The sequence below is a fragment of the Boleophthalmus pectinirostris genome, unplaced genomic scaffold (genome assembly GCF_026225935.1).
Source record: "Boleophthalmus pectinirostris isolate CB_2022bp ecotype Guang Dong unplaced genomic scaffold, ASM2622593v1 HiC_scaffold_3, whole genome shotgun sequence".
Taxonomy (NCBI): Eukaryota; Metazoa; Chordata; class Actinopteri; order Gobiiformes; family Gobiidae; genus Boleophthalmus; species Boleophthalmus pectinirostris.
The window spans coordinates 43,608,254-43,632,465 of NW_026571299.1; the positions used below are offsets into that span (position 1 = coordinate 43,608,254).

Below are 24,212 nucleotides of genomic sequence, written 5' to 3' on the forward strand. Positions count from 1 at the left end.
CTACCCATCACCCCTTTACCTAAAACACCTCATCCAGATTAGTGTCATTAATGTTACACAAGCATTTTAAATAAGTTGGCTTGTTCCAGCTCAAATGAATGCCCCCCACCCCCAAGCCTCACCCCATCACTCCAGCTTTGGGCTGTGTGCTGCAGGTGTCAGAAAAGCTGACTCTGGCCCAGAAGACATCAGTGGACATAGACGAGTTGAGGGATGGATACAGGCCTGCAGCTAAGCGAGGGGCCATTCTCTTCTTTGTGCTGACCGAGATGGCTCTGGTCAACAGTATGTACCAGTACTCTCTGGCCTCATACCTGGAGGTCTTTGACTACTCCCTCCGCAAGTCCCTGCCTGGTGCTACGCTATCCGAGAGGCTCAAGAACATCATGAACGCCCTGACTTACAATGTCTACAACTACGGATGCACAGGTACTCACTGTGGAGCGGGCAGACAGGCCCTCCTCTGGGTCAGTGCAGTGAGGACATTACTTGAAATGCTCCACACCAGCTTTTTTTATGAGAACTACTGACCAGACTTACTGACTGAAAATATTGGGTAAAATTATAACAAACAGTACAAGAGAGCAGAGGACAGAAGAGGACAGTAGAGGACAGTAGAGGACAGTAATAGACTGTAGAGAACAGTAGTAGACAGTAGTAGACAATGGAGAACAGTAGTAAACAGTAGAGGACAGTAGTACACAGTAGAGGACAGTAGTACACAGTAGAGGACAGTAGTACACAGTAGTAGAAAGTAGTGGACAATAGAGGCTGGTAGTGGTTCACCTTGTGTGATTATGACAAGGCAGATCTATGTGTGCAGGTCTCTTTGAGAAGGACAAGCTGCTGTTCTCCTTTAACATGACCATAAAGATGGAGCAGGCTGAGGAGCGTGCACCTCAGGAGGAGCTGCACTTCTTCATTAAAGGTCTGACATTCTCCTGCTAGTTTGGTGTGGATGTGTGAGCTGTGAGCTCATGTTCCTCTACTCCTCTGCCCCTGAAGGGAACCTGTCTCTAGAGAAAAGCCGCAGGAAGAAGCCGTGGGATTGGCTGACGGACCAGATCTGGGAGGTCAAACTGTCTGAGCTGTTACCAGAACAGTTCTGCAGTCTCCCTGATGATGTGGAGACACACTCTGAGGACTGGAGGACCGTAAGAGCACTCACACCCCTGCACACCTCTACCTATCTCTGCACACCTCTGCAGCACTCTGCACCCTTCTACACACCGCACACCTCTGCACACCTTTACATATCTCTGCACACCTCTGCAGCACTCTGCACCCTTCTACACACCGCACACCTCTGCACACCTTTACACATCTCTGCACACCTCTGCATACTTCTACACACCGCACACCTCTACACACCGCACATCTCTACACACTGCACATCTCTGCACACCTCTACACATCTCTACACACTGCACATCTCTGCACACCACTGCACATCTCTACACACTGCACATCTCTGCACACCTCTGCACATCTCTACACACTGCACATCTCTGCACACCTCTGCACATCTCTACACACTGCACATCTCTACACACTGCACATTTCTGCACACCTCTGCACATCTCTACACACTGCACATCTCTACACACTGCACATTTCTGCAACCTCTACAGACCTCTACACACTACTAGCTACTGTTGTGGCTACCTGGCTCACACACTAAGTATTTTTAAAATCTTTTTAATTTTATGAATTATTAATTAATCAATGCACCTTTCAAGACACCCAAAGCAATTTACAGTTCATTGTTCATTCACTCCACCCTTGGTGGTGGTAAGCTACTATTGTAGCCACAGCTGCTATGGGGCAGACTGACAGAAGCGAGGCTGCCCATCTGCGCCATCGGCCCCTCCGACCACCACCACCAACGCTCACGCACACACCACTTTCTTACTAGGCGATGTAAGTGAAGTGTCTTGCCTAAGGACACAACAACAGTTTTTTAAGCTCAGTTTTTAAAATAAAAAATCATGAGATTTTATCCAACTGAGAAGTACAGCACGTGCAGCTCATAGGACACAAGTAAGGGACTGTTAGATTTTGTGAAATGAACTGTTTGTTTTTCTCGTATCCTTGGAGACCAAGCAAGAGGCAAGCTAAGGACTAGCTAAAAAGCAGGTTTTCTCATATATATATATATATACAACATAACACACCTCTCACAACCAGCGCCAATAACACAACGTAACACACCGCTCACTGCAAGCCCCAACAACGTCAGCAGAACTACAATATGAGGCTACGGTCACAACATGAACACACGACATCAGCGCTGCTCCTACAGTACACGGCAGAACAACCAGAGCAGCTCCAACGCACCCATGAGATTGTTTACACACTATTTAACTATTAACACTATAAAACTATTTAACTATTAACACTATAACACTATTTAACTATTAACACTATTTAACTATTAACACTCTTTAACTATTAACACTATTTAACTATTAACACTATAACTATTTAAATGCCCTGGGTCCCGGCGGCAGGTCTGTGTCAGTATGTCTGATGAGCGGTGTTTCTCCCTCATGTGTCTCCTGTGTAAAGGTTTAGGCGACAGAAGCTAGCCACCACGTGCCAGTGTGTGAATCAAAATAAAAGCCGTAGGATATCACCATCACCAATGCACCCATTTCAGCTTGATGCTTCTTTTCTTGCTTGGCGGAAGGGTCCTGCTGAAGAGAAGACATAATTACTCCCTAATTGTTCCTTGGACATATTTTGACTTGAACTTGAATTCACCATAACTGTACAGCACACAGTTCTGTTATTATTCATTCATTAGCCTATAGTAGTAATGTTTATGAAGACCTATCACTTGATTTAATTTTACCCACAACTTGTGCCCCAAGACATACTCCAGGGCTGTAATGTAAAGTAATTGGCAGAAAAAACTTACTGATATCAGATTTTCTCAAAACCTCAGTGACCTTCAGTGAGTTCGCTCCAACTCAGCAAACAAAGGCCAAACACATGAACCAAATAAAGTGATATGAGCACATTTAACATGATAAAAATATGTCTATGCAGATACACATTCAATTTGAAACAAAATATTAAACATATAGCCTAATACAAAATAACAACTTTATACATTTTTTATCAAGGTCAAGTAGGGCGTGCGGTGCACTTGCGCCCTCTATTGAACAGCCACCACTGCTCTGTACACCTCTGCACCCTTTTGCAGATTACACACCTCTGCACATTTTGCACATTCTGCACATTCTGCACATTGTGCACACCATTATTGTCACAATACCAAAATTTCAAGTTTGATTTTGATACTAAGGAATGCAGTTGATACAGCCTTTATTCACAGTACTTTCTACACACCTCTACACACCTGTGCCACTGCAGACCTCTTCACGCCTGTGCACCCTGCACACCTGTGTATGTTTCAGTGGTACGACCTGGATGCTCCAGAACAGGCGACGTTCCCTGGGAGGTACCAGGAGAGCCTGAGCATGTTCCAGAGGCTACTCCTGCTGCGCTGCTTCAGGGTGGACAGAGTCTACAGAGCAGTGACCAACTATGTCACTGTCACTGTGGGCGAGAGGTAAGACCAGCAGGTCACTACAGTGCAAATGACAGGTTACGAATGCAGATGAATCATTTCAGCAACACTAGGTTAATACAATTAGATTCAAGAATTTACTGACGATTATAGCTATATAGAGATACCACAATTAGAATAAAAACACCTCTAGACAATTGAATGTTATTTTCAACATTAAATTATAGTACTTTCTCTTATATTACCATCTGACCTTATGTCTGTGTAATCCCAGTGGTCCAGGTAAATTCCATAGTGGTCCATGGGCATATACTAGTCTATATTATTTTTGTTCTGATACAGCCCAGGATCATTCTAAAGCTGTTCAGGAAAGGTTCAGTTCTGTCCTGTGAATGGGACTTTTTAGTATCCATACCTGCTCAGGGGCCTCATTTATAAAGCTCACTTACACACAACTCTCTCTCTATTCTCTCTTTATGCCAACCTGCGGGATTTATGAAACTCATCCTAAGCACTGCGCTTTGTTTAACTCTATGCCAACTCGGGACCTCCTGTAAGCGCTTGAATGTTTTGTGTGGACTTTTATTGGCAGAATAATTGTGCCTGATCTATATCTTTTATGTTACGTGCTAAATCTGTGTCCACGTATCCTTGTATCCCTCCCTCGCTTTTTTCGCTCTCCAGAGGAGGGCATCTGAATCTTTCGCACGCGCTCAATTTGTCCATTCAGACCCCCACGTGCGCGCTTCTACTAGTATAAGTGCATACACAGGGCCAGTCCCCACACACATCATAGGCAGACTTAAAAATATAGCGATAAAACGCTTGAAACAGCAAGAAAACACACTGGCTTTACTGCAAAGTTGTGCTGCCTAAATATTATGAAATATTATTAAATTAACAGATGAGTCGTTATTGTATTCCTTCCATGTAAGGAAGCTGAGACTGGGGACTCAGAGCCTCAGAGGAACTCCTGGCCGTGGAACACTGGACCAGCTCTACACTCTCCATCGGGTGCTCGAGGATTCATGGGAGTTTGCCCAACCAGTCCACATGTGCTTTGTGGACCTGGAGAAGGCATTCGACCGTGTCCCTCGTGGTGTCCTGTGGGGGGTGCTCTGGGAGTACGGGGTCCTGGGCCCTTTGCTAAGGGCTGTCCAGTCCCTGTACGACCGGACAGCTGGGTTCATTGCCAGCAGTAAGTCAGACCTGTTCCAGGTGCATGTTGGACTCCGCCTGGGCTGCCCTTTGTCACCGGTTCTGTTCATTGTATTTATGGACAGTATTTCTAGGCGCAGTCAGGGTCCGGAGGGGGTCCGGTTTAGGGACCACAGGATTTCATCTCTGCTGTTCGCAGATGATGTTGTCTTGTTGGCTTCATCGAACCAGGACCTGCAATGTGCACTGGGGCGGTTTGCAGCCGAGTGTGAAGCGGCTGGGATGAGGATCAGCTCTTCTAAATCCGAGGCCATGGTTCTCGACCGGAAAAAGGTGTCTTGCCTTCTCCGGGTGGGTGGAGAGTCCCTGCCTCAAGTGGAGGAGTTCAAGTATCTCGGGGTCTTGTTCACGAGTGACAGGAGGATGGAGGGTAAGATTGACAGTTGCAGCATCTGCAGTGATGCGGTCGCTGTATCGGACCGTTGTGGTGAAGAGGGAGCTGAGCTGAAAGGTGAAACTCTCAATTTACCGGTCAGTCTTCGTTCCTACTCTCACCTCTGGTCATGAGCTCTGGGTGATGACCAAAAGGACGAGATTGCGGATACAAGTGCTCGAAATGAGTTTCCTCCACAGGGTGGCTGGGTGCGCCCTTAGAGACAGGGTGAGGAGCTCAGTCACACGGGAGGAGCTCGGAGTAGAGCTGCTGCTCCTCCACGTCAAGAGGAGCCAGTTGAGGTGGCTCGGGCATCTGTTCCAGATGACTCCTGGGTGCTTTCCTTGGGAGGTATTCTGGGCATGTTCCACTGGGAGGAGGCCCCGGGGAAGACCCAGGACACGCTGGAGGGACTATGTCTCTCGGCTGGCCTGGGAACACCTCGGGGTCCCCCGGAGGAGCTGGAGGACGTGTCTGGGGTGAAGGAAGTCTGGGAGTCCCTGCTTGGATGGAGTCATTGTTGTCACTTTTAGTTAAGTATTTATTTGTTAAAGCTTGTTTAAGCCTTTGCCGTGTGGTGCTGCGTGGAGCGTCCCCCTCCCTCTCTGTTCAGTGTGTCTCGGTCACACCCACTGATTATCGGCTCATGTTTAGGGAAATCTCATTCACGAGTCACTTTACGTGCTTCTTTTATGGTGAGGTGGAGGTGTGGAGAGGGCGTGACGTGATGTGGGTTTATGTGCGCAAATTCTAGTTGCAGGTGGGATCTATAAAGCACAGATTGCATGGTTCAGTGCATGTGGTGGTTTGTTTAAATATGGAGTTTGCGTGGCACACGCCTCTCGTGGCTACTAGGCGTACGCACTAGCTTACGACAACTCCTGCGTAGTTTTTTATAAATGAGGCCCCTGATCTAGTTTCTATCCTAGTTTTCTAGGATCTGAGTTTTGATACTTTTGACAACCCAACTTTGGAAACAAAATTAGGCAATGAGTTTTAAATTGCCTCATGTTGATCAGATCAATGATTCTGTCCTTGCGTGGTCAGATATGTGCAGCCTCCCGTCATCACCTCTGATGCCATCTATGAGCAGAGCAGCCCCTTCTCTCCCATCATCTTCATCCTGAGTCCAGGCTCTGACCCTGCCACTGACCTTATGAAGCTGGCCGAGCGCTCGGGCTTCGGGGGAAACAAGTTTAAGTTCCTGGCCATGGGACAAGGGCAGGAGAAGGTACTGTGGTCTGCTCTCAGCACCTCTTTACACAGCTGGTAACTACAGTCATGCATCACAGCTTCATTTGCCCCACCAACACCAAGAACCAAGATATATTCCAAATTCAAACAATTCAACACAACTGACAGGAGAAAATAAACATATTGTCTGAATATTGAATACTGAATATACTCTGAATTAAACTGATTATGTAAAAAGGTTGTACTACGAGTACAATGTGTTAGTAACAAATTCATTCACATTATAGAAGAAATATACTCTACAGCTCAAAGTACTTATCTTTATAAAGTGCTGCACAAAATGGACAGAATGTAAACTAAAAGAGACATAGTCTGCTTTTTTACATCTTTTTTGTATGTTACAGGTAAAGATGATATCCAGGCATTCTATAGAATGTCTAGAGTTGGTTAGGCAGAGTATTTTATTGTTATTTAACGCATATTTTAACCTGTTTGTTGGATTGTTTGTGTATGCTTTTTGTTTTTTGTTTTGTTTTTTCTTCTGGATTGAAAATTTACATTTACAAAACAGCTCACACAGACACCCAAACAGAGTTTCATGATCAGTTGTTCCCCAAAGGCAAATTTTAATCAACCATCAAAACTCTTAAATGCTGATCATGTTTTTAAAGAAATTGAGCAATGAGATAGCAATGAGCTACATGAAGTATAAATCAAGCAGGAAAAAGCCATAAACATTTCCTAAGACATAACAGAGAAAGCTGAATTGACAATGACTGCAAACAGTTTACTTTCACTTTGTCAGATAGTCTCTATTTTGACCAAAGGCATTCTATATATGCCTAGTAGCGAATACTATTAATTATGTACTTTGCCATTTCAAGCATTCTACAGAATTCCCACTTTGCCTGCTGTAAAATTTTGTCACAGTGCCCCAAGTTTTGCATTTTGTTGTCATTATTGCAAAAATTTTAATAAAAACAGCTTTGTTTTTTTTAAATATGTAAAATAATAAGATTTTGAGTAATCTTGTCCTATTTTTAAGATGTCAGCACTCAGACACTCCAAGGCCCTGCACAGTTCTTCTATTTCTCATTTTTACACAATACTATAAAGTTGGCTTTTCTGCATGTAACAACATAAGCACTCAGGCTTTAGCCTTGTCAGTTGCTGTTAGGTAGTATTGCCTGAGTGATCCCTGTGTGTCCTATAGGTGGCACTGCAGCTGCTGGAGAAAGCTGTGTCTCTAGGGCAGTGGCTCATGCTGCAGAACTGCCACCTGCTGGTCAAGTGGCTCAAGGACCTGGAGAAGTCCCTGGAGAGGATCACCAAACCCCACCCCAGCTTCCGCCTGTGGATCACCACCAACCCCATTCAAGACTTCCCCATCGGCATCCTGCAAAAATCTCTCAAAGTAAATGTTTTGGATATTCATATTCTATACAGTGCCCAGTGTACAATGCAGGGACCGTCTCCACAGTGGTCATCTGGAGTCTGATTTTGCAGTCAAGTGTTCAGCTCCCATCCAGACGCCATTTTCATTTGACTTGAGGCACTAGGATTTTAGTCTAACCCCAAAGGGACAGTTTCATACCAATATTGATACTTTGGCTTTAAGTATCTGCCGATACCCAATATCAATTGATACAAATACATACAAAAGCACATGGTAAAAGTGATCCAAATGTGATCTATAACTGTTATTTATCATTTAGTAGTAATATCAGAGTAGCTTTGTGTTGTTTTGCATCAGGAAATCGTTTTTATAGACTAAAATGGGATTTTGGCTGAACTAGTAGAAGAAGAAGAAGCCAATAACTGATCCACAAAATTTTTCAATATCTGCGCAGATACTTGATAGCAGGATTGTATCGGTGCATCCCTAGTAATGAGATGCATGTAAAAACAGTGTGTCTGTCCCTGCTGCTGCTCAGGTGGTGATTGAACCCCCCAACGGTCTGAAGCTCAACATGAGGGCTACGTACTCCAAGATCTCGCATGAGTCTTTGAGCGCATGCCCGCACCCCGCCTTCCGCAGCCTGGTCTATGTGCTGGCCTTCTTTCACGCGGTTGTACAGGAGCGACGCAAGTATGGGAAAATCGGCTGGAATGTGCCCTATGACTTCAATGAGTCTGACTTCTTTGTGAGTGTTCTGGAGATGTGCTGCTCTGAGATCCTCTGAAAATTCACAGTTTTGTCCAGGGAAACCATGGCAACTCACTTTTAAACAGTGTTATCCTGTTCACCTGTGCTACCAGCCTTGATGATTTAAACCTAAAATTATACCAAATACACACTTTCTCTTGTTGGGTGGCACCATTCTTTCCCCCAAACACAGTTAATAACAGCCAATTTATATTAGTGGTTGTGTTTGCAAATTTTGATTATTGACAGTATATTTTTGAGGTTAGAGTTAAGATCAGGGTTAAGTTTAGGAACTGGAAAGTGGGTTTTGGAACAGGTTTACCAACCGGGTCTTTGCAAAATTGAGTTTCAATTTTTTAGACAAAAGAAAATTTAAAATAACGTTTTTTTCCTAACTGTGTTTAATTGATCACTAAAATGCTGAAAATGTGGCTGAATCGTAATATCTGCTGTAATCTCATCTGCTGATTATGAACTGAACTTGCTCAGCTACAGCACACAGCAGTGAAATGGTTTTGATTGACATGTAATGCTAAGCCCCGCTCTCGGACGAAATGGCAAGTATTTAGGGAGACCTAAAGGCTCTTGTAATCAGTCTGACACATCCACAGGTATGCATGGAGGTCCTCAACACATACCTGACCAAGGCCCACAGCCAGGGGGACAGCAGCATTCCCTGGGAAAGCCTCAAGTATCTCATCGGAGAGGTCAGCACTTTGATTTGACTGTGATAAAAGGAATATCTACAGAAGTTAAATGAGTTTTGCCATGACATTAACACTAACAACTAGTATGCTAATATGTTCTGTAATGCACTTTCTTATACTTTATAATTTCATGCAGACAGTACACAGACAGTGCACAACTGGCATTATCCAAAATAAATGTACAGTTTCTCCCACGTTCTAAAGTTGATCCCTCATCAAAAACATGCCTGAATTTTTTGTTGTCATCCATCCATGTTTGAGCAATCTAGCGGCCATATTCGAACCCTCTTTACAGTTAGATGTAAGATTCTGTGCAATACCCAGAGCCTATGTCACCCATATATGTGTGTATGTGTGTGTGTGTGTGTGTGTGGGTATGTGTGTGTGTGGGTGTCAGTCATCAAAATGTCAACAATCTGCCAGTAGAGCACATGTTTAAATGGCATATAGCAAGGAATAAAATTGCAAATTGGGCGGCACAGTGGCAAAGCGGTTAGCGCTCTTTCCTCACAGCAAGAAGGTCCTGGGTTGTATTCTGGGGCGGTACAGGGCCTTTCTGTGTAGAGTGTGTAGATTGCTCTGGTTTCCCCTACCACTAAAAAACATGTACAATAGGGTCCCCTGTGGGGCCAGGATTCCCCTGAGAAAGAGATTCTTAATCTCAGCAGGACTGTCCTGGTTAAATAAAGGTCAGATAAATAACAAATAGTAACGTAGTGATAATGATAATAATGATGAGTAGGACAAGGCCCCATTTTCATAAATGATGATTTAACTGTCAGAAAAATTTGCTCCTTTTGCAGAAATAGTCCTAGCACTTTGAATGGAATTTAATGAATTGCTTTTTTTCACAAATTGCCACTTGACTGATGTAAAACTATGATAAATGTTAATTTAAGGACTGTCCCTGCAAATGGAGCAAACCTTTCATATGCACTTTAATAAAATAAGGAAACAAGAGTAAAAAGCGGTGCTGTTGTGTGGTGGTGCAGGTGATGTACGGAGGTCGGGCCATAGACAGCTTTGACCGCAGAATCCTCACTATTTACATGAACGAGTATCTGGGAGACTTCCTCTTCTGCCCGTTCCGACGCTTTCACTTCTTCTGCAACAGTGAGGTGGACTACAAGATCCCCCCCGACGGGCTCAAGAGCGTGTACATGGGTGAGTGCTACTTCTACTAACTCTGGAACACTGTCTTATGATAGAGCTGTTAGAGTTCATGCTTTAGCCACTTACAGACATGTTCAGAATTGTTGGTACCCCTCTGGTAATGAAAGAAAAATCAACAATGTTCACTGAAATAACTGGAAACTAAGAAAAGCAATAATAAATAAAAATTTACTGAAAAAATAACCAATGAAAACCAGACACTGTTTTTGAATTGTTCTTCAATATAATAATAATAATAATAATAATAATAATAATAATAATAATAATAATAATAATAATTATTATTAATATTATATAATTATTATTATTATTATTATTAAAATAAAAATAAAACTGGCCTGGACAAAAATGATGGTTCCTGTAGAAAAGATTGTAAGTAACTGGACAATATGGACAAGTTAAACTTCGGTGTGTCTCTAATCTGCATCACAGGTGTTTTCAAACTTGTCCTCAGTCAGTCTGTCTGTTTAAAGGGGAACATGTGTCATTGTGCTGTTTGGAGACATGATGGACACAACACTGAACATGGACCAGAGAAAGAAGAAGAGAACTGTGTCAGGAGACTAGAAAGAAAATGATAGACAAGCAGGTTAAAGATAAAGACAATAAGACCATCTCCAAGCAGCTTGATGTTCCTGTGATTACAGTTACACATGTTCTTCACAAGTTTAAGGTCCACAGGACTGAAGCCAACCTCCCTGGACGTGGCTGCAAGAGGAAAATGTGTGACAAATTGAAGAGATGGATCATATGAATGGAACCAAAGAGCCCAGAACAACCTCCAAACTAATTAAATATGAACTTGAAGGGCAAAGTACATCAGTGTCAGATCACACCATCCATCAGTGTTTAAGCCAAAGTGGACTTCATGTGAGGACACCACTGTTGAAAATAAATCATAAAATAGTGAAACAGAATTTGCCTCAATGCATACAAGCCACAAAGCTTCTGGGAGAATGTTTTTGGACAGATGAGACAAAACTGGAGCTCTTTGGCAAGACACATCAGCTCTATGTTCACAGACACAAAAATGAAGCACAACAACAAAAGAACACTGTCCCTACTGTGAAGCTTTAGGAGACTTGGTTTTGTTCTGGGGCTGTTTCACTGCATCTGGCACAGGGTGTCTTGAATCTGTGCAAGATACAATGGAATCTCAAAACTATCAAGGTATTTTGGAATGAAATGTGTTGCCTAGTGTCAGAAAACTCAGTCTCAGTCATAGGTCATGGTTCTTCCAACAGGATAATGACCCAAAACACACAGTTAAAAACACACAAGAATGGCTAAGAACAAAAGACTGAACATTGGACTGTTCTGGAGTGTTCTTCTGTGAGCCCAGATCTTAATCCTACTGAACATCTGTGAAATGAGCTGAAACATGCTGTCTGGAGAAGGCATCCTTCACAAGAAGTGGGACAAAATACCAGTTGACCAGAGCAGAAGTCTCAATGACATCTACAGAAATTTACAGAAAGTGTACCTTAACCTCACCACAAATGTATTATCTGTATTTATTCTGATGGATATATCCTGATCTGACTAGTTCTGCTGTGTTGTGTGACAGAGGAGATCGAGAGTCTACCTTTAGCCAACACCCCTGAGGTGCTGGGGCTCCATCCCAATGCAGAGATCGGATACTACACCCAGGCTGCCAAGGACATGTGGGCCAACCTCATTGACCTGCAGCCCCAGACAGGTGAGTGCCACGCTCCCTCCTCATGCCGTAATCCCACTATTCTTACATACAATGACAACTCCCACTATAATCCAATATTTTTATCTGATTTGACCAGATTTTATCTCCTGCCCCAGTCTTGACAGGTTAAAAAAGATAAGGTGTTTTGAACAGGTTTTAAAAATATATAACTTAGTTGTGATAAATTTTAAATAAATGCGACTGTTCAGAGCTTTTAACCATGTTAGAATGATTTCCATTCTTATTTACTTATTTGCTAATACAGACATGTAACACTCAGGCCCAGGGGCCAAATTTGGCTCACGATATAATTATATTTGGGCTGCGAGATCATATCAAATCTGTATTAGAGCTGCCCCACCAGCTACACATTTATTTATTTAAAATGTTGTTATTATTTCATATTATGCTTGTTCTGATGAAATTTTTCAATAAATATTTAGTTTGGCCCACAACTTAGTCCCAGTTTTAAATTTTGGCCCTCTGAGAATTTGAGTTTGACACACCTGTGCTAATAAGTCATGCTAAATGCAATGACATTTTGTCCTGCATTCAAGAAATCATTGCTCCGATCTACATGACGAGTCAAAAGTTTGGACACACTTTTTCATTTATGTTTATTTACATTGTAGATTCTCACTGAAGGCATCAAAACTATGAATGAATGACGCTTATTGGTGGTGGTGGTGGTGGTTTTCAGATTCTAGAATATGATGTCATACTCTCAGATGGAGGGTAAGGGCCAGTTTTCCCTGTTGATCATTAGTGTCTAGACCCAAGAACTCGCTGTATCACAACAGATATGTGTAATTTAACAATATTAATTTTAGCTATCAAGACACAGTTGTGAAGTGAAAACCATTTCATATATAAAAAAAAAACATTTATTCCACTTTTTTGCTACATGATTTCATATTTCTTGCATCATATATTTGATGTATTCTGCATATAAAATGTACTAAGTGGTAAACCTAAAGAAAAATACACCCACAGTTCTGTACTTCCTCCTTTGGTTTCAATGTCTTAATCAGTGACATGTGTAGGATTCGGCAGTGGCGCTTTGTCAATAACTGCCTCAGTGTAGTGTGAGCGTGCAGCAGAGCTCAAGTGTGCTTTTTGTGCAGGTGAGTCCAGCGGCAGCATCAGTAAAGATGAGCACATCAGCCAGGTGGTTCAGGACATCCAGAGGAAACTGCCCATGCTCTTTGACCTGGATATGATCCCCAAGAAACTGGGCGCTAAGGTCTCTCCCACCACAGTGGTGCTGCTACAGGAGCTGGAGCGCTTCAACAGGCTGGTGGTCCGCATGCAGCGCTCCCTGGCTGAGCTGCAGAGGGTGAGGGGGGAGGTCAGGGGCACTCAGGGGTTACTCAGGGGGGCATTAAGGGCATTAATAGGTTTTCTTTAGACAATAGAATGCGATTTTCAACATTTAATGGTAGTACTTTTTTCTATTCCCATGTGGTCTTATATGTGTGTAATCCTTCAGTGGTCCAGGTAGGTTCCATAGTGGTCCATGGACGTATACTAGCAGGAGTGTAGTGGGTGTGGTATGTGGGGGTACACAGTCCATCCACCCACTTCTCCCAAAGTGAGCTAAAGAAAAAATAACAAATATAAAATAGCTACAACTTAAATGTCAAACTGGAGCTATTGGCAATGGTGAAAATAACCTGCATAGGCTCATGAAATCTGAAGTACTGTCCTATAGTGACCTGAGACACTAGACCAGGACTGAACCAGGACTGAATCATCATCCGCTTTCACTTTGTTTCACTTCGTAGAAACCTTCTGACCTCGCAGTGTTAGAATTTGTTCGCTCAATGGTAGGTGGGTACTTTTTATCATTAACCAATCGCTGCTATTTAGTCGTGATGTATGTATGTAATGCGCCGCTAACGGGGACTAACTGGTATACAGTATTAAGCTTTTCCCAAATCCCGTAGGAAGAAGGGAAATAACGTCTTTCTCCTTGATGAAATTCACCAAACATTCTCTTTATTCCAGGCATTAAATCCTCGATCTCAGAAATTGCTGACAACACAGAATGTCTGGCTCTTACCTGATTGGCTGCTGCCTGAACTTGCACTTTCAGGGTTTTTGTGAACTGTCTTTTGTATGTTGATTCCTGACCTAGTTGCTGGAGAGAAAGGAAATTGAGCGGAGGCACTAGGTGGTGCCAGCATGGGTGGGCGGGGGTCACATCGATGATGTCACGAATTGTGTACCCCCACTTCACCACTGTATACTAGTCTATGTACTCTTCTACTTGTTCTGATGCAGCTCAAGATCATTCTAAAGACATTTAGGAAAGATTTGTTTCTGTCCTATCAATCCAACTTTTTAGTATCCATACATAATCAAATGAGTGTGTGTGTATGATTAGCAGTGGACAGAGAGGCTGTTGGCACGAAATAGCAGTCTTCCTTTTATCACTCTGCTCTGACTGAGAAGTACACTGCCAGTCAAACGTTTTTTCAATTATTTATTGCAATTCAAGTCGTGCAAGTCCAGTGAAGAGCCTGAAATGGTACAAAGGTACGAACTGAACAGACAGAGGTTAAAAAAGATAAAAGACACAAAACACAAGTCCAAGTTCTGCCAAAACGACCTCAGGAAAAAAGATCAAGATGGTAAAGCTTGAAAACCTGGAGTGTCCAGCAGCAGCACAGTGTCCAGACTTAAACCCCATGGAGCTGGTTTGGGATGAACTGGACAGAAGAGTGAAGCAACCTACAAGTGCCACACATTTATGGAAACTTCTGCAACAGACTTGGGAAGAACTTTCTGAACAATATTTGATTTCTATTGTAAAAAGAACGAGCCGCGAGTGTGTTTAGCTGTTCTATCTGCCAAAGCTGGACACACACATCAATCAAAAGTTTAGAATATCTTTTGGTCAACAGTAAACAGTAAACAGTAAAAAAGTGTGGTGTTCTAAAACTTTTGACTGGTAGTATACCTTACACCAGCGAGTGTCTTAAGAATGTTAAAGAATATAGTATAGTTAAAGATTGAATGTCGTGCAGTATGTGCAGTACAGCGTGTTCTCTAAATGGTGTGTGTGCTGTGTACAGGCCTTGGCAGGAGAAGTGGGCATGAGCAGTGAGCTGGAGGAGATCGCCCACGCTCTGTTTAATGGGCACATCCCTGCTGTTTGGAAGAGACTGGCTCCAGACACTCTCAAGTCACTGGGCAACTGGATGGGCCACTTTAGGAGGAGACATGAGCAGTACCACCACTGGGTTAGACACTGTACAGCATTTGTTCTTATTGTGTGCTCTCTTTAAGGCATCTAAATGAGTATTAGCAACAGATCAGCAGCATACAGAACATTTCCAGCATTACAGAATACATACTTTAAGATAAACTTACTTGGGCTTACTTAGATACTTCAGTTTTTAGAAAATACTTTTCTCTTTACAGTTGATACATGCGCTGCTTCATTTTACAGGAACAAACTGGAACATGTCCCTCCCACTTCTCTATTTGTTACTTTGGATGTAACTGAAGTACTGTGATATGGTATCCTCAAATGTACTACAGATAATACAGAAATACAGATAATACAGTAATACAGAACAATACGGTACAATACAGTAAATCAGAGGGAACTTATTTAGCACTTTTAATTCTTATCTTTCTATTCTGTCTGTAATGATTCACATTAAGATCTTCTCAAGACATTTAAAAAGGAAAAAAAAAAATGTATTTCTACAACTCTTATACACACATGTTCAAAAATTGTTGGTACCCTCTCTGGTAATGAAAGAAAAATCAACAATGGTCACTGAACTAACTTGAAACTGAGAAAATCAATAATAAAAAAATTTAAATTTAATGAAAAATAACTAATGAAAATCAGACACTATTTTTGAATTGTTGTTGTTGTTGTAGAATAATTTTTAAAAGCAAACTGATGAAACTGGCCTGGACAAAAATGATAAATCTCCCTAGAAAAAATTGTAAATAGTTGGACAATATGGACATGTTAAATTAGGTGTGTCTCTAATCTGCATCACAGGTGTTTTCAAACTTGTCCTCAGTCAGTTCTGTCTGTTTAAAGTGGGACATGTGTCATTGTGCTGTTTAGGAGACATGATGGACACAACACTGAACATGGACCAGAGAAAGAGAAGAAGAGAACTGTGTCAGGAGACTAGAAAGAAAATGATAGACAAGCAGGTTAAAGATAAAGACCCTAACCCTAACCCTAACCTTAACCATCTCCAAGCAGCTTGATGTTACTGTGATTACAATTACACATGTTTTTTCTTCAGAAGTTTAAGGTCCACAGGACTGAAGCCAACCTCCCTGGACGCGGCCGCAAGAGAAAAATGTGTGACAAATTGAAGAGATGGATCATATGAATGGAACCAAAGAGCCCAGAACAACCTCCAAACTAATTAAATATGAACTTGAAGGGCAAAGTACATCAGTGTCAGATCACACCATCCATCAGTGTTTAAGCCAAAGTGGACTTGATGTGAGGACACCACTGTTGAAAACAAATCATAAAAAAGAGAGACAGAATTTGTAACAATGCATACTGATGACAAACCACAAAGCTTCTGGGAGAATGTCCTTTTGGACAGAATGAGACAAAACTGGAGCTCTTTGGCAAGACACATCAGCTCTATGTTCACAGACACAAAAATGAAGCACAACAAGAAAAGAACACTGTCCTTACTCTGAAGCACGGAGGAGGCTTGGTTTTGTTCTGGGGCTACTTTGCTGCATCTGGCACAGGGTGTCTTGAATCTGTGCAAAATACAACAGAATCTCAAAACTATGACCAAAAACGCAGCAAAAAACAGACAAGAATGGCTAAGAACAAACATTGGACTGTTCTGGAGTGTTCTTCTGTGAGCCCAGATCTTAATCCTATTGAATATCTGTGAAATGAGCTGAAACATGCTGTCTGGAGAAGGAACCCATCAAACCTGAGACAACTAGAGCAGTTTGCTCACGTGGAGTGGGTCAAAATACCAGTTGACCAAAGCAGTCTCAGTCTCACTGACATTTACAGAAATCATTTGTTTGCAGAGTTTGCCTCAAAAGGTTGTGTAACAAAATATTAAGTTAGGGGAACCATTATTTTTGTCCAGGCCAGTTTCATCATTTTGTTTTTTCTAATGATTCTGTTGAACCACAGGTGAAAAACAATGTCTAATTTACATAGGAACATTTTCAGTAAAACTGTATTTACTATTGCTTTTATCAGTTTCAAGTTATTTCAGTGACCATTGTTGATTTTTCTTTGATTACCAGACGGATACCAACAATTTTGAACGCATCTGTAAGTACTCATATATAAATATTGTATGCCTTTTTAAGTACAATTTGGTTTGAAATTCATATAAATTGCAACAATCAAAGCTATATTTGGTACTTTGGTTTAAAGACTTGAAATGACTTGAAGCTCAAAGCAAACAACTTGGACTTGACTTGGATGTATGGGCCAGTGACTTGAGATTGGCTTGGGCTTGCCTGTATTTGGCTTCGGGACTTGACTCATACTTGAGGTAAAAAACTTGAGACTTACTTGAGACTTGCAAAATAACGACTTGGTCCCACCTCTGATACATACACAAATGTACTATATTATATACTGCGACTATAGGCTGACTGGTCACTCTCTGTCCTGCAGGTGGAGGAGGGTGAGCCTAAGGTCATGTGGCTGTCTGGACTGCACATCCCAGAGTCCTACCTGACCGCTCTGGTGCAGACAGCCTGTAGGAGGAACGGCTGGCCCCTAGACCGGTCCACTCTCTACACCCAGGTCACCCAGTACCGCAGTGAGGATGAAGTGCCCGACCGCCCCTCCCAGGGTAAGAACACACCACAGACACACCAGATGGATGAGAAGCCACTGGTGGAGATCTCCAGACATTTCAAGTATAAGTAGAGAGAGAGTAGAGAATAATAATAAATAAATAAAGAATAATACATTTAATTTATAGTGCTTTTCAGGACACTCAAAGATGCGTTACAGAATACATATTAAAATGGTCAGAGAGCAATAAACAAATAATGCAGTAAAGAAAAAAACTGTGAATCATTTTGACAAAAGTTAAACATTAAAAGCTCTTCTAAATGGATGGGTCTTGAGAGTTGTTGAGGTGGTGAGTTCCGGGGGGGGGAGTCTGTGTCTCCACAGGTTCGGAGCTTGGTACCACAGGGGAAGGACAGCAGGTTGGATTAAGAGGAGCAGAGGGAGCGGGATGGAGTGTGGGGGTGCAGCAGGTGTGGAGGGAGGGCTTAGAAAGTGATGAAGAGGAAGTGGATGCACAGAGGGATGAGGAGCCAGTGTAGGTTCTGACAGGAGCCAGTGGAGGTTCTGACAGGAGGTGGGCAGTGGGGTTTTGGATGTACTGCAGAATGCTATTGCTGGAATCTTTCCTTTGAACACCACATCAAACACATCACTAAAACCGCCTTCTCTCACCTCCGGAACACTGCTCGTCTCCGCCCATCCCTCTCCCCTCTGTCTGCTGAAACCCTCATCCACGCTTTTGTCACCTCCCGCCTCGACTACTGCAATAGCTGCTCTACATACAGAACTCTGCTGCCCGCCTCCTCACCCGCACCTCCTCCCGTGAACACATCACCCCTGTCCTCAGAGATCTCCACTGGCTCCCCATCCCCCAGCGCATTCAGTTCAAACTCCTCACCATTGTGTACAAGTCCCTCCACAACCTGGCCCCCACCTACCTCTCCTAGCTCCTCCACCACCACACCCCCGCCCGTGTCCTCCGATCAGCTGATGTCAACCTCCTGTCTCCCCCTGCCAGGACTAAACATAAGACCTGGGGTGACAGGGCCTTCTCTGTTGCTGCCCTCACCCTCTGGAACTCCCTGCCCAAACACATCAGAGACTCATCCACACTCCCCATGTTTAAAAAAGCCCTGAAAACCCATTGTTAGAGAATTTTGTGTTAGAAGTATTACTCATTTAAAGTATGAATCATTTAAAGTATTAATCATGATACAATATAAGATTATCAACATTGCTTTGTGTTTTGTTCAAACTGTATGTAAACATGAAAACATCAGCTGATCTTGCTGATGCACCAGCTGACTCATTAAGAAAATGTACCTGGACAAACAACTAGTAATGGTAAACATCATGAGGTTAACACAGGACTCTGGGGAATTGCTAGAGGCTTTCTACCACCTGGAATGTGAAATCTGTGTATAATGGGGGGCTGTGTCAGTGGAAGCTTGTCAGTCATGAGATAACATGTGAACAATAGGTACTGTATTCAATGTAACCTATTGTATGATAATTGTGTGCTCTACAATAAAAGGGCTTCAGTTAGGATGAGACAGGCAGCGCTCTCCTACTCCTTGCGCAAGTAAAAAGAACCACTGTGTCTCTGGCGTGTTCTTTAATGATTGAGGTCAGGGTAAATTCCCTGACCCCATCTCTTTAAAAAAAAAAAAGCTTTCATTAACTGTCTTTTTCTCTTGTTTGTTGTTGTTTGTCTTCCCATGTAAAGCGTCTTTATCTTGAAAAGCGCTATACAAGTGTTATGTATTATTATTATTATTATTATCTAATCTGGAGGTGATGAATCCGTGGCTCAGAGAAAACTTGGATGTTGTCTGTTTCATTGTAACTGAATCATTCTAATTCTCGTAAAGAAGATAAATATTTTCTTATGTATACTGCCCCAGGGTAAACCAAGACTGTGTATGTGTGTGTGCACAGGCTGCTTCCTGTCTGGCCTGTACCTGGAGGGAGCAGACTGGGACATGGAGCAGGGCTGTTTAGTTCGGAGCAAACCGGAAGTCCTGGTAGTAGAGCTGCCCATTCTCCACATTATTCCCATCGAGGCTCGCCGCCTCAGACTGCAGGTGATGATGCAGATCAGAGAGGCATTTTAGGCTTATTTCTCACAGGAGGCTCGCTCTTCTCTCTGATTGGATAATCGTCTTGACAACCAAAACACCACATAACATAACATTACCAATGCAATGGCAAATGTTATGGTAACTAAGAATAAATAAGCATTATATTATTGTTGACAGTAAAAGCAGCATTTGATTTGGGAATGCTTTACTTTCACAGATGGGGACTTGTGACTGTGACTTGAGTCAAACTGGAGTCACTATTTTTAGGACTTGAGACTTGACTTGATAAATTGGACTAAGTCTTGGGACTCGACATAGACTTGAAGGTCATTGACTTGGGACTTGACTCGGACTTGAGCCCTGTGACTTGAGAAGACCCAGTGCTTCTCCTAAAAAAAAATACATGTTTTTAGAAAATACTTTTCTCTTTTCACTTGATAAATGTGGTGCTGAATTTTACAGGAACAAACTGAGACATTTTTCTCCGAACTTCTGTTTGTTACTTTGGATGTAACTGAAGTACGGTGATATGGTATCCTCAAATGTACTACAGTAATATACAATACAACACTAGTATATACAGTACAGTACAATAGACTAATATAAAGTACAACACAGTAAAACAGAAAGAACTACAACTACCTTCCTTTTCAGTGCAGACTACACAATAAAATAACTATTATTAAGCATTTTTAAATCTGAATTCTTTCTGTTGTGACCATAATGATGCAGATTTTGTCAAGACTTTTAAAAAGGAAAAATTTGCATTTCTACAACTCTTATATAAATACTCATATAAATGCACAATGAGTTTTTAAGAACAATTTAGTTTAAAATTCAATATAAAAGTCAAAAATCTAAACTATATTTGGTTCTTTGGTTTAAAGATCTGAAATGACTTGAAGCTTAAAGCAGATGATGGACTTGAGGTCAAAGACTTGAGACTTACTTAAGACTTAAGACAAAACAATGACTTGGTCCCACTTCTTTCTCCTTCTTTCTTTACTTTACAGAAATGGGTAATGGGGATAAAAATAAATATTACAAAAATATGTACTATGCATTTACAGTTATTCTTTAAAAAACTGTTTTGTTTTTAAAAGTCTATTAAAATTAAGCTAACTCGTTATACATAGTAACTAGAATGTCACAGGTGCCTGCACAGTCTCAGCTCCTAGTCCTTGTAAATTGTAAACTGATGTGTGTGATTGTTTGATTGTTGTGCTACAGGAGAGCCTGAGGACCCCCGTGTACACCACGTCTCTGCGCAGGAACGCCATGGGAGAGGGCCTGGTGTTCGAGGCCGACCTGAACACGGCCGACCACCTCTCCCACTGGGTGCTGCAGGGTGTCTGCCTCTACCTCAACACAGACTGAACCAATGGCAAAATAATATAATATAATAATAATATTCACATTATTAAATCCATGTTTGAATCTATTACCTCACATTGGATTTTTTCCAGGTACACCTGGCAATACCGTAAGGCATGAGTGGAAATTCAATGCTATAGAGCTTGGAAATTGCAATCTGAGCTCCAGTATTGGTAACACTTCCCACTGTGATTAAGTCCTGTATTACACAAAATGGATTCTTGTGAACTTTTAGTCATGTTGGAACATTGGTACCTCCCAGAGCTGGGGACTTGAAAGTCATGACTTGGACTCAAGTCAGACTTGAGGTACTATTTTTAGGACTTGGGACTTGACTCAGACATGAGGCCTGTGACTTGAGAAGATTTGATGCGGCTCCTAAAAATATATGTTTTTAGAAAATACTTTTCTCTTTACAGCTGATAAATGCGGTGCTGAATTTTACAAGAACAAACTGGAACATTTCCCTCCCACTTCTGTTACTTTGATTGTAACTGAAGTACTGTGATCTGGTATCCTCAAATGTACTACAGTAATACAGTACAATACAGTACAGTAAAACAGAGGGTACTACATAGAACCTCAGTACTTCCTTCCATTTCAGTACAGACAAAATAGCTGTTATTTAGCACTTTTAAATCTTAATTCTTTCTCATAATGATTCACACTAAGATTTTGTCAAAACATTTAAAAAGGAAAAAATGCATTTCTACAACTTGTATATAAATATGCCAGGAATATTTTAAGTACAATTTAGTTTAAAATTCATATAAACTGCAAAAATCTAAGCTATATTTGGTACTTTGGTTTAAAACCTTGAAGCTCAAAGCAGACAACTTGGACTTGACTTGGACTTATGGGCCAGTGACTCGAGGCTCGACTTGGACTTGCCTGTATTTGACTTGGGACTTGACATGGACTTGAAGTTAAAGACTTGAGACTTACTTCAGACTTGGAAAACAATGACTTGGTCCCACCTCTGTTACCTCCTCAAAAAAAAAAATACCTGGAGTGGTATTGTTTCATTCACACATTTTAGTAATCCTGGTTTATTAGTCTGTTTACATCTCCAAAGCTCAAAATGTTCATTAGTTTGGCAATTCGAGAGCTGAATTTAACCAAATGATTCTAGTAAAGGTGTATGGAGTTTAAAAACACAGTGGAGCACTTCCTGTATTGTTTGTTTGAGAGAAGAGGACAGCCTGAATATGCAGAATTTCTGTGTTAAACATGTGTAAATGAAACAAAACAAGAACTCCATGTCTGTTTTTGCTGAGGGAACATAGCAGAAAACAGCATAATATATGCACCAACCTCGCGTCATGGGCCCTTAGAACCATTAATACCCAAAGCTGGTGAAACTGGATACTGATCAGAAAACATTTTATTTAGTAGAAATTACTTGTGAAATGATGGCAGAATTTACAACATGAGCTGCAGCAGTTACAAAACCAACAGAGGCACTTCTGTAGGAGAAACGACCTGCAAATCTATCCGCACTCACAAGGAAACATCACATTAGTCATACAGAGAGGTGGAACTAGCACGTTAAAAAACAGTGTGTGGACATGAGACAGCTTTGCAAAGTATTCAGTCAGTCGCATAGTGTAGCAGTGTGGCTCCTCTCATTTGAACATTGTATATACAGGGTTTGGCCCCACATTACTTTTGGAAGCAAGTATCAAAGTGGACAGAAGACGGAAAGACTGCCTTCACACCTGAACTCAGAGCACACACACACACACACACACACACACGGCAATTCAAGTCAAATCTCATGAGCACTGGACACAAAAGGTTTCAGAAGGAGATTTCAGATCAAATTGATGCAAGCAGAAGATGTCCAGTGGTTATTTGTCCAGTGTGGCTCATTTAGTCTGTAGTGTAGACTTTTATAGCCAAGTCCTGGCACATGATCTTGACAGTTCATATTTCCTCTACTAAGTGTTTCAGGTGCACTATGCAATGGCCCGTTTTCATCAGCCCTGTGTGGCCTAGTTGTGTTTCCATGGAGCTAAACAATAACCGCCTACCCTGATTCTGCAAATAAAGTTCTCATTCATTTTTCCCACAGACTTTCTGGGGAAAAAAAGAAGTAAATGTGCCTTTTGGACTTAAAACAACCGCATCATGTTAGCAAATAGCTGGTTAGTCTCCACAGTGCCTTTGACCTCTTAATATCTGAATTTTTCAAAAAGTCTATGGGAAAAAAAACATTTACATTACTCTTGTGCTGTATCCATGGCCAGTCAATGACCAGACACTGAGGCTGGTGGAAACGGGACTTAACTTTTCTGGTGGAGACTCTGCCACTGTAAGGCTCAGAATCACATGGTCCCTCACCATTTGATACATGGATCACAATACATGCAACAATCAACACAGAGGATGATACTGCATGATAATGATATATCACTAGTTTCAAAAAATAAAAAAAAAGAACTTTTAACAACAGTAGGCTTTTTCTTTGTTAAACCATTACCTGCAGAAACATAATCTAAAATACACCCATCATCAAACAATGTGTCAAACTACATTGTAACATGACTGTCACAAAATATAGTCATCATGTGCTGCTGTATCCATATATTAATCACCACATTGTTATTCACCATTTATTGCTTAGCCTGGAGCGGATGGCATCAAACTTATCTATCTTGTGTTTATTCAATAACAGCTGTTTTTATTGCTAAGGAAATACTTGAAAGTGCATGCATTCTTGCTGGGGATCACCTCTCCACAGATCTCACCAATAATTTCCTGTGTTGACATCACCTGCTTGTCTCCATGGGGATAGAAATGTTTAAGCTACACTGTGGAACATTGCAGGCAGAGCAAAAGCATCTCCATGGAGACAAGCATGTGTTCGATCCTCTCCCAGAAAAGTTACGTAGTGCACCTTTTTCATAAAATTAAAATTTTAAAATAACCTGAAA

The 24,212-nt window shown here is 41.7% G+C and overlaps 1 protein-coding gene across 1 annotated transcript; it reads left to right on the forward strand.

Annotated features, from left to right (window-relative positions):
* The first annotated feature begins 352 nt into the window (after positions 1-352).
* Positions 353-23,456, forward strand: LOC129411031 (dynein axonemal heavy chain 10-like). Its single transcript, XM_055160578.1, has 15 exons — positions 353-429; positions 824-928; positions 1,006-1,154; positions 3,423-3,577; positions 6,174-6,357; positions 7,534-7,734; positions 8,255-8,464; positions 9,078-9,173; positions 10,166-10,337; positions 11,914-12,045; positions 13,170-13,381; positions 15,123-15,290; positions 17,696-17,876; positions 19,760-19,905; positions 21,133-23,456. Exons 1-15 carry the CDS (start codon positions 387-389, stop codon positions 21,277-21,279), a joined length of 2,301 nt encoding a protein of 766 aa, XP_055016553.1. The 5' UTR covers positions 353-386; the 3' UTR covers positions 21,280-23,456.
* Positions 23,457-24,212: the final 756 nt, after the last annotated feature.

Excerpts from the sequence above, each read along its gene's own strand:
- LOC129411031 (XM_055160578.1), top strand. The coding sequence starts at position 387 with ATGAACGCCCTGACTTACAATGTCTACAACTACGGATGCACAG. Across the intron at positions 3,578-6,173 it reads ACTGTCACTGTGGGCGAGAG|ATATGTGCAGCCTCCCGTCA; the intron begins GTAAGACCAGCA and ends TTGCGTGGTCAG. Across the intron at positions 19,906-21,132 it reads CTCGCCGCCTCAGACTGCAG|GAGAGCCTGAGGACCCCCGT; the intron begins GTGATGATGCAG and ends GTTGTGCTACAG.